The sequence below is a fragment of the Micropterus dolomieu genome, linkage group LG13, assembly GCF_021292245.1.
Source record: "Micropterus dolomieu isolate WLL.071019.BEF.003 ecotype Adirondacks linkage group LG13, ASM2129224v1, whole genome shotgun sequence".
Taxonomy (NCBI): Eukaryota; Metazoa; Chordata; class Actinopteri; order Centrarchiformes; family Centrarchidae; genus Micropterus; species Micropterus dolomieu.
In genome coordinates, this window is record NC_060162.1 from 28,086,724 (window position 1) to 28,104,006 (window position 17,283).

The window sequence follows — 17,283 nt, forward strand, 5'->3', positions numbered from 1 at the left end:
AATGCTAGAGCAGCGTACTACTCGTCATTAATAGAGGAAAATAGGAACAACCCCAGGTTTCTTTTCAGCACTGTAGCCAGGCTGACAGAGAGTCACAGCTCTATTGAGCCAAGTATTCCCATAGCTCTCAGTAGTTACGATTTCATGAGCTTCTTTAATGATAAAATTCTAGCTATTAGAAACAAAATTCACCAAGACCTGCCCTCAACTGGCACCGACTTATCTCTTAACTCAGGAACCTTAGAAACAGCTGTAGAACCAGATATATGTTTAGACTGTTTTGCTTCCCTCAATCTTTACCAACTAACTTCAATAATTTCTTCATCTAAACCATCAACCTGCCTCTTAGACCCCATCCCGACTAGGCTGCTTACAGAAGTGTCCTCTCTCTCTGTGTTCCTCTCTCTTGCGCTCTCTCTCTCGCTCTCTCTCTCCTTCACCCCCAACCGGTCGAGGCAGATGACCGCACACCCTGAGCCAAGGTTCACATGTGTGGTTGCCTCTGTCGCCTAGTGCTGCTCTTGGTGGGAATTGTTGGGCTTCTGTAAATAGCAGCATAGAGTACGGTCTAGACCTGCTCTTTTATGAAAAGCGCTCTGAGATAACTGTTGTTATAAATAAAATGTAATTGAATTGAATTGAATTGACAAATGTTTACAAATGTAACATGACCCATGTGATTTTACACATCACAAATGTAAAAATACATATTTGTAGATAGTGAAATATTTGCGCATCATAGTACACATTTGTGGATTGTTTTCTGTGGGTTACAAATATGAAGATTTCCAAATTCCTGTAAAACCAAAATCCAAAAAAGAACCAAATGTTTGATGCTGTGTTTTACTACTTTCCATGTTTTGTTCCGAGAACAACAAGATAATATAACTCACTTATTTATTTTACTTGGGAAATATCATATTCATAAAGCAAAAGGGTCAAAAGCCATGCCAATTCTATTGTCCTTTTTGCAATGAATTAAATTTTATAGCACTACAAAATGTGAAAATAATAGTATAAAGGCAATCTGATCTTACAATATTTAGTTGACTTTATGCTAGTGTAAGACCTTTAGAAATGTAAATTATTTATGCATTTATGTTGTATTACTTTTATTTTTTATGTTCTTTTGAATGTTGATCTTTGAATTGTTGAAAACACTCTCCGTCTGTGCATTCAATGTAAACTGTTTAAAAACTAAATTTAAGTCCATTGTTCACTCGGGCTCCTAAGCCATTAAATTAGCCACTGTGTCCATCAGCTGGGCGCTAACTGTGTCTGTCTGCTGTTTGCTGCTGAGCAGGAAGTGTACAGCCACGTGCTGTGAGTCAGAAAACCAAAACAATGAGCTAAAAGACATTAAAAGGCTCCACAGGGCTGACGGGACCTGAAGAGTTGGGTGATAGACCTCTGTGGGGTGTGGAGTGATTTGACCATTGTCCAAAATAAAGTATTCATAAGTGCAGCTTTAAGTACACTGTTGGATGCCAATCTATTTTACATTATGGTAGTTACTGGTACAAAAGTAAGAGATCCAAATACATCTTCCAATCTTGAAATAGAATACACTGTGGACATGAAATATGAGATAAGATTTTAATTTTGATCAATAATTCTTCAAATTAACAGACAGCTTCTTCAAGCCATTTTTTGGTTTAAACTGACAGAAAGCTAAATTTGGTCTACAAATATAATTAAGCTATTTTAAATATCACTTCAGTCCTGATACAAGTAAATTGTTTGGATCACAACAAACATCTACAGACATGTTGCACTCATTAGTGTGACACTCACTAGGGAATAGTGTTTGTAAAAGGCTACGTGACCTGATTTGAGGGGTATTCTTCACTAATTATGTTAAAGTTCACCAGGGAATATTTTTCCATACAGTGAGGTCACTTATTACAGCAGCTCTACTTTTTTCAGCTAATTGTGGTGTGTCATTTACTCCGCGTAATTACCTCAAACTATAACACTTCCCGAGTGGGATGATGTGTATCAGTTAAATCTGGTTATTGTTTTATGCCAGAAACAATTCCTTATGTGTCTCTACAGTGTACAGACTCCATTAAAACAAGCAAAAAATGATGAAAACACAGAGGAAAGGAAGAGGGAGGAGATGAGGAAAAGAAAAGAAGTGAGGATGAGTGGAGGAAGATATCTGATTTTAGATGAATCATTCCCCAAGCAAATGCTTTTCACAACTACTCTCAACAAAGTTTTTCATACATCTAGGCTTCGTCTGAAACTGTGTCACAGGGCTAACAGTGTTATTATGGGAGGACCATTTTGTCCTCTGTCTCCCTCCCTCCCTCTCTCTGTCTCTCTTCTGGATGTCTCCCCTCCTTTGTTTTTCTATTGCAGCAGGTGCAGGAGAGCACTCTTTCCCACACACTCAGAGTGCTTCATGTTAGAGCTCCAACTTCCACTCACTCTGTTCTTCTGAGTCCCAGAAGCTCCAGTAAAACTCCTGCACTTCTTACCCTGCCTCGCCGCTGCTTCACAGGCCTGCCAGGTCAAACTACAACAGTGAAGCATTCTGCACGGAGAACCGAAGAACAAACGCCGGTTTAAAGAGGTATGTGACAAACAACTTCTTTTTTTGTTCTGCTTTAAAATGTATAGGGGCACAAGTTGTTTTAATTGGCTATTAGATATGTAGGTGGCGTTGACCTGTAGCTATGAAGTAGGTTAATCACAATACTTTTGGTTGACTCTTCCTATAGAAAGGATAAAGAAATTTTTATCTAAGAAGGAAAGGCAAGGCAAGTTTATTTGGAGAGCACATTTCAACAACAAGGCAATTCAAAGCGCTTAGCCTAAAACATGGAAGCATTACAGAGAAATAAATAAAAAAGACATTGAAATACAATTTAGGGTGAAATAGAAAATAAAAACAGGATAAAACGGGACAGTAGAAATTAGTGTGCAGTGTACTTCTCCAGCCTTGAATTTGATTTAATTAAAGGAAGTCATAAAACAAAAAAGGTAAGGTAAATGAAGAACATGTTTTGTTTTTATTTGTACTGGTTTTGAGATATGTGCCTCTGAAACCATCTCCATCAACCCCAACACAATACAAGTGAATGGTGCTAAATTTCTAGTGCCAACCAGGGAATTAAATCAGCACCTGCCAACTGCCACATACATGGTGCTAAATGTTTGCTACAGCAGGTAGATATTTTAGGTCACCTGCCACCATGGCAGATTTTCTTCAATAAATAAATAATGAAATAAATATTACTTATAAAAAGCATTTTTTAGTTAAGAACAGTCAGGGATTATGGATAAACAATATATTCCATATTTCTACTGTCAAGAACCACTGACTCAGTGTTTACAATTCTGTTGTGTTCGTACGTAGATTTAAAAAGTGGAAGATGATGAATTGAGTAGCCGATAGAAATGCCACAGTGGCATTTCATGGATTTCCGACTTTGCTCACAACATTAAAAAATTGTTGAACTCAAAAGTGACTATCTCAGATGCAAATATTTCAAAATGTGGGCAAATTAAGCTCACACTATTGGCCAGGCTAGAAACCACAGAAATTACAGGAGAAAACATGTTTTGTTTACAACAGTATGTATACAGTATGTATGCTGCATAAATGAATTACTGATTGTTATTTTCCTTACTGTTCATACTGGCCATGAAGAGATCCAGTGTGAATTCAATGTAGAGACTGAGGGACAGTATGCCCCCTCACTATTCTGAGCAAAAACACTTTCTAGAGTTCTGCTGTTTCCTCCAAAGCTATGTTCATTTCAGTGCTAATTCACCCTTCGTGTTTACCTGGATGGTGTCCCAATTAATGCTGAAGGGAAGAAATCTTTGTCCTTTCTTAATCCCTCAAAGGAAATGCCTGAAATTTATCTTCTCATTGCTGTCATGGAAAATCTGTAGTCCTGATGAGGGATTGAGAAAATAATTTAGTTACAACAAAACGTTGCATTTGATTAATTAATTAATTATTAATTAATGTGAATGACAGAGAGGTACTAGTAAAGCAAATGAGCTGGGTCAGAGGTTCCATCTCCTAGGACAGTAACTAACATCTGGCCCAGAGAAAAGGGATGCATAATCATTTCCACAATCTAGGTCTAGGTTTCTATGTTTTGGGGAGCAGAGATCCTCAAAACAGTCACACAGCTCTGACCTAAACCCTACATATGTGGGGTATGTAACAAGAGAATATATATATATATATAGCTTGTCACACTCCTCTCTCAGTCAGAGCATGTTGTTAGCTGGCTAAAGCTAATGTCTGTATTATCACCTGAAATGGCCAAAAGTGTCAAACAAAGACACTACAGCAGTCAAATTTTCAGGAATAAAGCCAATAATAAAAATCCATTGAGCATACAAACCACATTCAGACCATCCAGACATAACGCAACCTGCACTTCGCATTGTCTGATTAATGGAGACAGCAGCAAGTCATTCAATCCACTGGAGGGTGAATGACGAACAGTAAAGTACTGGTGCCCCCGTGTGGCTGTCAGATCTTCTGGCCATGAGATCACTGCTACACTGGATCTTTCCAAACTCTGCATCAAAACTGGACCATCAGTAGTCCTACAACTAAAAGTACAGTAGGAAGTGGAAGACAGGAGCCCCGTTGTAAACAAAATATCATGGCTTGATTTAGGCTAAAGTTAACAATTACAGTTGTCCACCGCAAAAAGTTGAATTATACATGTGATGTTAATGATTACTATTCTGTAACAGCTTTTTTCCCCAAAATGTGTCATTACTGGGGGGGCTTTGGTGCTCATGATCACATAAATACTTGACATTTGCCATTCTTGGATGATTTCTGGACAACCAAGCTTTGCATTTTGTTCAGTAAGCTTTGAACGTTTAAACCCTGGAGAAACAACATTATGTTGCAGAGGCTGGTTGAACAGAAGCTATAGCCAGTAGAGGAGCTGCTGGATCTGCAAGTGTTTTCCTCCATAATTCTCAGAAGGTCTGACGTCCTCCAGGATAAGAATTGCATTAAAGAAACAGTACAACCAAAATAGGGGCACAAGTTGAACGCCGCCCACTCATTCATTTAAATGAGGCCAGTCCATTGACACAGCAGGGGGCTCCTGCAAAGAAATGCACAGTGGTCAGGAGGAAAAGCAACTAAGCATGACTACTCTGAGGTACACCTCTTTCAGCCCCGCAAAGAAACACCGTTGATAAAAGATTGTACATTTGGAAGACACCTGGTTCATTCTAAATCAGCTTCAGCCAAAATTTAGATTGCAAGGTTTGCAATTTTTTGTGCCTGACATGAATTTGCTAGCTTGCTGATAAGACTACCATGGTTCTTTTGCACTAATGGACTCATTTTAGTTTACTGCAGCAGGATGCAGCGTTTAAGGGAGAGCATTCACATACGCACCATGAAGGCAAAGAGGAAAGTGGAGGAGATCTCCAAAGAGGACGTCCAGGCTTTCTTCAAGAAGAATGCCTTTGTGCTCTTCACCGTTGGGGCAGTTATTGTAGGTATGTATGCCTCTGCAAGCTCTCAGACTTCTTTCAGTCAGAGTCTTGTTAATGCAATGGAGACACATATACATACATATAATGCATACACTTGTCTCTGCAGGTATTATTCTGGGCTTCACGCTCCGGCCGTACAAGATGACCTATCGAGAAGTAAAGTACTTCTCTTTCCCTGGAGAGCTACTAATGAGAATGCTTCAGATGCTTGTTCTCCCTTTACTAGTCTCCAGTCTAATCACAGGTATAACACATTCACGCATCACGCCATCCATGTAACTGATCTGTCAATGGATTTAGGACATGTCAACATTCACTTTGCTTGTGTCAGAGTTATGATTCAGTTTCTCTTCAGTGGTCTGCTACGTACGATGGGATCTCTGAGCTTTCCTCAGCTGCATCTCTGCTGCTGTTTAAATGAACCAGAAATTGAATGATGACGTCAAAAAGCATGATGAAGTGAAGGATGAAGTCAAAAAACATAAATGGGTCTGACAGGAGCAACTGCTGTGATGTGGCTTGAGTTTAACTCACACATCCAAAATATCTGATACCAGTCTGAACAGGGCAAACTCGCGCTGGCAAACAATGGCAGCTCAGTAGAGGTGGTTCACAAGATGACCATCTTTATAAAGCAGTAATCAGTGAGGAAGCCAGCCTCACCCCCAGCATGGTGATGAAGAGATTCCCACTGTTTCAGTTGCAGGGAAGACTTGGTTTGCATTGTGGCAGTGGACTTCCAATTTCCCTCTGCCCTTGAAACTCTCTGTCTTTACTTCCAGCTTAGCTTCTTGTCCATCAGCCACTGCGTGTTTCTGTCTTCATCCGTGGACCAGTTCTTTCATTGATCTTTCTGAGAGCTAAACTGTGTATTTAAATAGAAAATAGGACAATAAAAAATAGGAAGTGCTGATTCTGCAAGTATTTATCCATTGTTTATTTTTTAAAGACATCCTGAATGTTTTTCCGGGATTCCATGGATTATATACTACAGGTTTATGTTATGGCCGTCAGTTTTACATATTTAATCTTTGTTTTGGAGAACACTGTTTCTCTCAGTGTGGTATGGGCTCTACATACTACAATATCCATGAGCCTCAGTTCCCATAGAGAAAAGCCAATCAGACATGGGATTAAGAGCTGTAACACTTTATCGAAACAAAACTTTAGACCATAGCTTTTCAATTATTCAAAAATGTACCCAGAATTAGTGGTGATCTAATTTCAGGTGTAGATTGTGTTGTGGGATTTTAAAGAACATAAGCTTTGGGTCCTGTTCACTGCACATGCAACAGAATTTCTACTGAAATGCACCGTGGGAATCAATTAACTTTGGTCCTTACATTTTTTGAGGCTGTGCAAAGAATCTTTTGTAGGGATAATTCAGTGGGGAGAGTTTCTTGCCCATTCAAGCCTTAACTGTCTGCCAGTTACTACTATTGACTATGCAAACTTCCAGAACTATTACTAACACTCAAAACAACTTGTCCTACTCCCCAATATTATTCATCCAGCCTCTGTACAAGAGTTGTCACTGGCAATCATTTAGATCCATAAACAGTAACTGATGAAGAACTGAGGTGAGATGGCGCTTAATTAGCATTTGTGACTCATAGATTCAAGTTGGGTATCCGAGCAGTGAGGGCACTACCTCTTTAATGTCTGTGTAATATGCCAAAAAAATCAAAGAAGATCCGAACACAGTGTATTAAATAGTTGGGTTCTGTGAATATATATATTTTTTCTGATAGGCTAGGGGAATATGTTTGAAGAAGTAAACTCCATGTTTGAGCAAAAAACTCTTTCCTCGCCCTTCACAATGCAGTATAGTTCTTCACTGTGCACTGTAGTGCAACACAGCATCACAGTTTAATGTGGTTGGAAGTACAACAAAGCTTTTTCTCTGTACATGATTAGCACAGTGTTGCCATTTTAAACCATTTTAATTCTAATCACTGTTACAAACTCAAATATTAGCTATAATGTGCTAAAACAGTTGGAAGCACACCATACACGCACAAAAGGATACATTTTTCTTCATTATATGTCATAACCAGAAAACTCTTGTGTGGATGCTCTTCTTTTAAAAGTGTGACAATTTCCATTGCCTGGAAGCACAATCCAAACCAACTGGTTCATTTAAAGATGTTAATGGATAGTATTTAAGAACCACTTAACACACTGTTAGATGATCAATTTATAATCTGCCAACTGATGAAGAATAAACATACCGGGCAAAAACATTTTTTATACCTCTTAATACTCAGATTTCAACAGCATTTCCACCCTCTGTCCATTAGGAATGGCAGCTTTGGACACCAAAGCCTCAGGAAAGATGGGCATGAGAGCTGTGATATACTACATGACCACGACTTTTATCGCAGTCTTCATTGGTATCTTAGTCGTCCTCATCATCCACCCAGGAAAAGGATCAAAAGAGGAGTTTGGAAAGCAGCAGATGATAGAGCAAATCAGTCCTGCTGATGCCTTCTTGGATCTGATCAGGTAGCCTGTATAGAAGAACAATACTGTTCTCAAAGTTTGACTAAAACCAGTGACGTCATCTCTTAACCCACTGCGTGATTTCACATTTCAGAAATATGTTTCCACCAAACTTGGTCCAAGCCTGTACACAGCAGGTGAGCTTCACAATTAACACTTTGCAAACTATGCAGTACTTTGTGTCCATGATGTCTTAAAATAGGAAATACTTTGACAGCACCCCACCCCCCATTACACACCACAAAATAACAGATCTAATACCATACTGATGTTGCTATCCTTCTAACAAATTGAATGACTCTTTCCTTGTTAGATCCTGCCATATCTACTGATCAAAGTGGACATTTTGAGTAGAGTTTATCCTCTGAAGAGCATGAATGGGCTCAGCAATCTGCCCATTAGAGTTTGACTTTTCTTGTGAACAAGTCAAACTCTAACCAGATCTAGTGCCACCAGACGGTGTGCGAGAGAGAATGCCAAGAGTATAATATTTATATAATATGGGGGGCTGAAGTTTGGCCCAAGAATCACTATACCCAATTAACAGTGGCCCCAGTCCAGCTAAGGCAACTCACATTTTAAGCCTGAACTCAACTTAAACAACGCCATTGTGTTAATTCCAAAACTCTCTCTTTGTCTGCCTCCCCTACCTTTTTTTCGCTCTCTCTCCCCTCCTCTGAAACATGTGCACTCAGACACTGAGGGCCGACCTACCCCTTTACAGTCTATACACCGCAGATTTCCTGAGTGTTGTTGAGACACAGTTTTGTGTCCTATCCAAGACCCTGCCCAGTGCTTCTATGATTTACTGGTTATCTTTGATATCTGATGCCCTAACATTACTGGAATCACATTTTCACCACAACAATGATTCTAGCTGTATGAGTTGGGCTAACTTGATTAGATAGTTTAGCTTATAGTGAACATCCACAAACAGAGCAAGTTTTCCTGATTCAAATTGTAATCATTTCCCATTTGAGCAGGCATAGACTCTATAAAACAAATAGGAGTGTAGTAAAAGGTCCGTAAAGTGCACTGAACCAAACTGAACCAACCTCAGTATGGAAGAAAATTAGCACAAACCCAGCACGAATATGTCAATATTCTCATGCCTTGTTGGCCCCAGAGGATGAATCCTCTGAAGACCATGAACATCCATAGCAAATTTCATAATGAAGTGAATGAAGAAGTTGGTCCGTGAGTAGTGCTAAATGAAAGGTCATTGGGTCACTAAAAACACTGGACTTCATCCTCTGGGGAACTATGAATAACTGAAGTTAAATTTATGACAATCCAGTGATTCATTTTGAAAAGATGCTGTATCTTTTCATAAACCAAAGTGTTTGTCAGAGCAACATTTTCAGTGCCTCTAGAGAAAAGGTCAAGGGGCCGTCAGTAAGGATGAGCCAGGAGGACATTAAACCATAATTTAACTCAAAGTGTTATTTCCTGATTCTGAGGGGTGACATAAATCAGCTTCAGCTCTATCAAACGCCACTGGTAAAACCATGATCCTCTAATTCTATCATTCTGCAGTTCAAAACCAAATATGACAAGCGAACAGTCCATGTGACAGTGACAGTGAATGACACCCTCTTCAACTCCACCAATGGCACCCAAGAGGTCATGGAGACCACCCGGGAGGAAGTGATCCCAGTGGCGGGTCAGGTGAACGGGGTCAACGCCCTCGGGCTGGTGGTCTTCTCCATGTGCTTTGGTCTAATAATTGGCAGCATGAGGGAGCAGGGCCAGCTCCTGAGGGATTTCTTCGACAGCCTCAATGAAGCTATCATGCGCCTGGTTGCGATCATCATGTGGTATGACTTCATCCTGAGTGGGAAGTTTTTTCTGTTGCACCAATGTCATCATCACACTTATCTTCAATTTCTCACTGTTTCTCTCCTCCTCTCAGGTATGCTCCTATTGGCATCATGTTCCTAATTTCTGGAAAGATTGTGGAGATGGATGATCTGACACAGATGGGTGGCCAGCTGGGCATGTATACCATCACAGTTATCATTGGCTTACTGATCCACGCTGTTATTATTCTTCCCACTCTTTATTTTGCCATTACTCGGCAAAACCCCTTTATCTTCATTGCTGGACTCTTGCAAGCTCTGGTAACAGCCCTGGGGACCTCCTCCAGGTGAGTGGTGTCCAACACATCAACAAATGAATGACAATTGTTTCTGAAATAAACAATGTAGCATTTTGGGAACTTTGCTTGTTTTGCTACCAAACCTGCAGTTAGACTGTTTATCCTAGATTTTAGCCCAATGACTGGGACCAGTTGGAAACAACTTGCCCTAAAAAACAGGCCTTTGAACTACTTAAAACCTGTTTTGTTTGCTAAAAGTGTCAGTGTGCTTCAAACTAAGTTGTCTGTCTAAATGTCAATTTATATACCTATTTGACATCAGAATTGTGGGTCTATGGTGTGAAAGTAGGGTTTGAATTTCTTTCACAAGCTCTGTTTTCTTGTTTAGTCACACAATTACTTCACCTACCAGTCACTTTTCGTGTATAACACTGTGAATGTCTTCGAGGAGAGACTTTCTGAAAGCATGACCTGTTGTCCGCATATCAACGATTGTAACATCACACCCATTTCTTTGGTGACAGAAGTAGCATTACCAGCTAAAGTTGGAATGATCCACTTTGTGTTGGTTTGAGGTGCCACCGACAAAGTAAAAAGTTCAGGCAGAGTTGCACACCATGATCCTGCAGATTCTTCAGTGTGTGAATGTTGTAAATGGCTTGAGAGAGAGAGTTATTTTGAAAGATCCATTTTAGACAGCCAGAATGATTTTTTTCCAAGTTTCATGTAGATTTTGGGTTGTATTGATGTAGCCAAATCTGTGTCTGTTTCAGATGGACTACTTTTTAAATTTTTACACCTCTACTCATGACTCACCTTTGATTTGTAGCAAACCTTGCAACATATACATACAGTATAACAAAGACAGCTTTGGAGTTGCCTGGAAGACCTGTTCTCCAGTTTCCAGTCTGTGTTAAGCTATAGGCTAAACATGTGCCAGACAACTGACAGTGAAGAAAAATGTCTTTTTGCTCATCTGAATGTGAGTTTGATGGCAAACATTTATATTGCTGGTGTTCAGTACAGGTACAAAAAAACTTACACTGCATCTTTAAACTGAACTGACTAGACTGAATCATAATCACTGACTGAATCAGTAACTTTTAGCAGTGGAGCTCCTCACTGGGGACTGAAATGTGTTTTATTTTGAACTAAACCAAATGTACTGTACACGGCTGAGATGACAGCGGTGCTCTCAGTCACCAGTGAGGATACAATGGGTGACAATGGTGATTCAGCACAATCAGTTCACTTCAACTATTTGTTGTTAAATATTTGTTTGTACATATACTAACCACCTCTAGACTTACTACTCAATTGACAGAAGTAAAACAAACCATACAGAACATCATCAGCTTACTGATGTAGGCCTACTGAAGTGAATTTGAAAGAGATGCAGTCACTTAGCTTAGGGACAAAGGGAACCAAGCAAAAAGTCACTGACTATGAATATTTGAATGGAACGAAACGATTCCAGCAAAGTGATTCATAATTTCCACCTCTAAAGCATATTTCCCAAAATGTCAGGCTGTTCCTTCAAACAGTTTTTAAAAAATCTGTTTCCATTCTGGTATCTCCCAGCTCAGCTACCCTCCCTGTCACCTTTAAATGTCTGGAGGAGAACAACAAAATTGACAAGCGAATCACACGTTTCGTGCTGCCTGTGGGCGCCACAATCAACATGGACGGAACTGCTCTGTATGAGGCACTGGCGGCCATCTTCATTGCCCAGGTCAACAACATTGAAATGAACTTTGGTCAGATCATCACCATCAGGTAAAACCTACTTATATAGCCAAAGCTAATGCTGTTATCAGCAAGAAAAATGAAAAATAAATAATCCCCAAAGTAACACACATCGTTTCATCTGTGTGTTTCTCTTCACTCAAGTATTACAGCAACTGCAGCCAGTATTGGAGCTGCTGGCATCCCTCAGGCAGGCCTGGTCACCATGGTGATTGTACTGACCTCTGTCGGACTTCCTACTGATGACATCACTCTCATCATTGCGGTTGATTGGTTCCTGTGAGTAGCTTGACATCCATTGAACATCCTGAAAACACAAGTGCGTGTGACATGTTGCTTGTTTAAGTGCTGTAAGTGTAGCTCACATCCCTGCATCAACCATCTCTGTCATCTTAAAGGTCAATAGCAGCTCTGTATCTACTACCACCTGGTGACACACTTCTCCTCTCTCCCTGGAGTCTTGTTCTACATCTTCCCTTTTGTATTGAATATTTTTTTGCAATGAGTTTTAACATAGAAACATAATTAGGTTTCCCAAATTAATCATTTCAATTAGAATACCCTTCCCAGAAATTACTCCGCTAACTGGGGTAATAAGAAAAAAAAACTTCTCTCCTTTAACTAGGATGGACCAAATATGAATGTCTGTCAAAGCCCTCCTTAATGAAGGCATGCCCTGCACTGAACAGTAAGTATAGTGTCTAATGAATAAGAGCCTGCATGGAGAAAATTACGGGGAGTTTCATAAAGCAAGGTTATGGCACACTCCAGTGAATCTAACTTATTGTGTCTCATAAAGGAAATTTAAGAAGGAAGTTTAGGAAATCTAGCCTAACTTAGCATGTCCATCGAGACTGGCCCCGACCATAGTTTTCAGGCGAGTGTTAGAATCAATCTGCCTGATTGAAACTGTGATTTTTTTTACTTCCAAGCAGCCCCATAAAGGAGGTTTTAAAAAGTATGGACACAACTCTCATTGTGAAAAGTTGCACCTTGATGTAATTGATTATAAACAACCTATTTTTTGGCCAGGTGCAGTGACTTCCTAGATTTTATTTTAAGATGCCTAACAACATCAGGCAAAGGGACTGCCGATGAAAACTGTCCTGTGGCTAACTCAGGTACATTTACTTTTGTTTTGAATGGTGATCAATGTACATTGTCCCTCTTAAAATAAACAATAAATCAAATCAAATTTCAGATTGCACTGCATATAATAGAAATAGTCCAGCACATAACCCTTCCCCCATAAAACCAGAGTAAAGGTTTCCAAAGCTATCCCACAATGCATCAAGCACTTCTGAAGAAGAATGCTGGAAACTTGAATCATAACCTCCAGGGATACACAAACAGAGTGGGTAAATTATTTCATTTGCATACATTTTTTTTTTTAAGTCAAAAATATTGCTGCACTCAAATATCGCTGCAATTACCTGCGTTTTCCTAGGTATTTTCCCATCCATTCTCTGTTTTTTTGTTTGTTTTTTTGCTGGGGTTTAGGGACCGTCTGCGTACCACAACCAATGTTTTGGGGGATTCGATTGGAGCCGGCATTGTGGAGTTCCTGTCTCGACACGAGCTACGCAGCAAAGATGTGGAGATGGGAAACTCAGTGCTGGAGGAGAAGGAGCGGAAGAAACCTTACAAGCTCATCTCCCAGGATAGTGATTTTGAAAATGACAAACGTGCTCACAGTGAATCAAACATGTAGTTCAAACCTCATCATCTGTAACATCTGGTAACACATACACCTGGTTCTGTTTTGGTGAGCAGGGACCTAATTGTGACATATTGTTGTCATAGTGTCATTATTTCACATGTTATTAACATTTCTTTATGGTCATAAAGTGAATTTCTTACATTCCTCGTTCATCCGAAATTGCGGAGATGACTTATATATATATATAATATATGAATCTGTCATTTGTTTCAAATAGGTTGGCAGTTTCTGTTTTGTCTGTTTACCACTTTAATGGTGTTTTGAAATATACAACAGAGCATCTAAGGCCATTAAGCAGGAAAAGAAAGTAGGCTGCTGGGTATGAACAGTCCCATACAGTTATGGATGGTATCATAAGGAAAGTGACTGCATTTGAAGAGGTTATGTGAAGAAATCATACATTCAGAGTTTTACCATCTTATCATCAGGACATGGTTAACTGAACTCAAAATCAAATCTTATCTATATTGTCCCAATATTAGCTTGTTAATATTGTGGTTATTACAGGTTATTACAGACATTTTATGATATTTGTGTTTCAGTGGTTTGAGACTTTCTCACACATCTAGAATTGCAAATGCATGTGTGTGTGCACATCCAAATTTTGACTGTGTGTGTTGATTTTTCTACCAACATTGCTCATTTACTGTAGATAAGAGACAGGTGAATGTGTTGGATCATTACTGCATGTTAAAGGCTCTGAATTCATGATGAAGGTGTGAAACAGATATTCAAGTCTTGACCGAAATTCATCAACTTTTTGTGAAAACAATCTTAGTTTTTGTTTATTATAACTTCAGTGAAATAAACAGGAAAATGCCTTCCCGGCTTGTCTCTTTTTTGTTTAAAATGTCAGAGGTTGTTTCATTGGTTACATAAACCAAATGTATTTCCTAATTACTGACTTTCTATATCTGAAAATAGTATCATAACAGTCCAGTAAAATGACTGCTTGTATGCTGGTTTATCAAAGAAAAGGTCCCTAAAGGCAGAGATCATCATTCTGTGGTGAGTGTGGGTGACATGTTCCTTCATCACCATGAACACACACACACACACACACACACACACACACACACACACTGTAGTTTATTTGATTCGATCCCACATACACCATGGCCCAATACTCACTAAAGCACCGTGTAGATGTTCCTCCTGTTTGAGTAACGTTTGCTTAAGATAATAATAATAATAATAATAATAATAATAACTTATATTTTTATAACCCTATTAAATAAAAGTACAAAGTGCTTCATAAAAGACAAACAGGGCAAAAAAAAGGACATGAAACCCCACCACCAAGATAAAATGCATGAGGACAAAAAATAAAAATGGAAATCAAGTATAAGCATAATAGATTGACTATAAGAATAAAACTAGAACAAATAACAACAGCTCACATAAATTTAGGATATGCCTTCAGATAAAAGCGCATTTTTAAAAAGACACTGAGTTTGAGAGCCTTATTTCCTCCAGCAGGTTGTTCCAGAGCCTCGGGGCCCTAACAGCAAAAGCTCAGTCTCCTTTAGTTCTAAGCTTTGACAAGAAGAGGAAGAGACAAGAGACCCCTGCCCAAAGATCTCAAACTACGCATAGGTTCATAAGGAGTTAAAAGGTCTAATATATAAGCAGAAGCCAAGCCATGGAGAACCTTAAAAGTAATCAATAAAATCTTAAAATCAATCCTAAAAGAAACAGGAAGCCAATGCAAAGAGGCTAAAACAGCAGTGATGTGATCGTACCTCATGGTTCCAGTACAAAGCAATGTTGCTTAATTTTGTACAGTCTGTAGACGTTTTAAGGTTTTATGATTAAGAGATGTGAGGAAATAAAAGCATGTACAACAATTTCTGCACCTCCATTTAAAATGGACCTAATTTTAGTAATTTATTTGAGTTATGTGTTGCTCAGAACAGAATTGCTCTCAAATGAAACACCAAGATTTCTAGCAACAGGCTTGATGTGTTGTGACAGGTGACCAATAGGTGGCAGCTTTGAGAGGTGTTGGGGACCATTAACAATAATTTCTGTTTTGTTGGAGTTTAGTTGGTGAAAGTTATTTGACATCCAGTCTTTTATATCTTCCAGGCAGTCCTGTAGGGAGATCGGTTGGTGGGCTTTACAGAAATGTACAATTGTGTATCATCAGCGTAACAGTGAAAAGAAATACCATGTCTGTGAATCACTTCACCCAGGGGGAGCATATATGTGGAGAATAAAATTGTGATGACTTGAAATTGTTAATAGAAATGCAACACTTCTATTAGACAAGTATGAAGTAAACAAGTTCAGAACAGTTCCCAATATGCCCACCCAGTGCTTCAGTCTATCCAGGAGAATGCCGTGGTCAATACTATCGAATGCAGCCCTCAAATCCAGCAGCACCAGAATAAAGCACAAACGGGCGTCTGGATTAAATAAGAGGTCATTGGTGACTTTCAGAAGGGCTGTTTCGGCACAATGATGTTGACGGAAGGCAGGCTGAAATTTTTCAAAAGTGCTATTCCAATCAATAGCAGCCAGTTAGAGATATTCTTTTCCAGGATCTTTGAGATAAAAGGCAATTTTGAAATATGGTGATGTTTGTCAAGGATCCAGGCCAGGTTTTTTCAGGACCAGTTGAACACAAACAATATTTTAAATAGTCTAGGACAACAACCAGTCGACTGTTTAAAACTGATGACAAATGTGTGCCAATACACTAGTAAAGACAAAGTACAGATATCGTAATTAATGTGAAGTGGCTCCAGGAGTCCCAGATTGGACGCACAATATCTTAAAATGCAGGGTTAGGGCAAATACCATGCTATTATAGGAGTAGTAGTTCTTTCATGGCCACATAGTGGACCAGGACACCTATTTTTTTTCTTCTATGTTCAAGCTTCTCTACAATCTCGTTTACAGCTGCTAATAATGCAATTTTGCTAAATTTTTGGGCTGTTTTGTTGTGCAGTTTTTGAGACTTGTGTGTTTTTCAGCAGGTTTATAAGGTCCAGCGTTGAATGTGGACTATAATATTGATGTTGGTCAGTGGGAGTGAAGTGAGAAGGCCAGGGAGTTTTCAGTGATGTGGGGGGTTGTTGCACCAGGAAAACAGCGTGACTGCATTTGCAAAGTGGATATTTTGCACTATGGAGTCACCAACTATTAGCAAAGTTGGTTGGATGAAAGGAGGCACCGTCTTGACTGTGAGCCAGTGAGACTACCAGAGAGTCAATAAAAGTGCTAGGAGCATTAAATCCCCCGTCAGGGTGACCATTTAGCCCAGCCACCAGGCTAAAATAAAAGCCCAGGTCCTGATAGCATTTGTGGCAGACTATTAAAGTCATGTGCAAAAGAATTGAGCCCTGTATTTCATGAAATTTATAATAAGTCTCTGGAGACACAACATGTACCGATCCTGTGGAAGGATGCGGTGGTCATTCCTGTCCCTAAATGTAGAGACCCTAAGATGATAAATGATTTTAGGCCGGTCGCTTTGACTTCCATTTTAATGAAAATCCTTGAGAAATTAGTACGGTCTGAGATTTTGAGGTGGACAGAACATCGATTGGATCCTATGCAGTTTGCATATAGACCTCATAGAGGAGTACAGGATGCTACACTCACAATGTTAAATCTGCTATTAGGACACTTGGATGGACAGAGGACACATGCTAGACTTTTATTTGTTGACTTTTCTTCGGCGTTCAATACAATTCAACCACACATTTTAATTGAG

The 17,283-nt window shown here is 39.3% G+C and overlaps 1 protein-coding gene across 2 annotated transcripts; it reads left to right on the plus strand.

Annotated features, from left to right (window-relative positions):
- Positions 1 to 2,507: 2,507 nt before the first annotated feature.
- On the plus strand, positions 2,508 to 13,553 carry LOC123981889 (excitatory amino acid transporter 1-like). Of its 2 annotated transcripts, none has more exons than XM_046067116.1 (10): positions 2,508 to 2,578; positions 5,357 to 5,499; positions 5,603 to 5,740; positions 7,797 to 8,001; positions 8,093 to 8,135; positions 9,535 to 9,815; positions 9,911 to 10,144; positions 11,678 to 11,872; positions 11,987 to 12,121; positions 13,343 to 13,553. In XM_046067116.1, the coding sequence occupies exons 2-10, from the start codon at positions 5,361 to 5,363 to the stop codon at positions 13,551 to 13,553; spliced, it is 1,581 nt and encodes a 526-aa protein (XP_045923072.1). In that variant the 5' UTR covers positions 2,508 to 2,578; positions 5,357 to 5,360. The 2 variants fall into 2 exon arrangements, with proteins under 2 accessions (XP_045923072.1, XP_045923073.1); XM_046067117.1 differs by lacking the exon at positions 2,508 to 2,578 and adding an exon at positions 4,097 to 4,107 and having other exon boundaries at positions 5,360 to 5,499.
- The last annotated feature ends 3,730 nt before the right edge of the window (positions 13,554 to 17,283 follow it).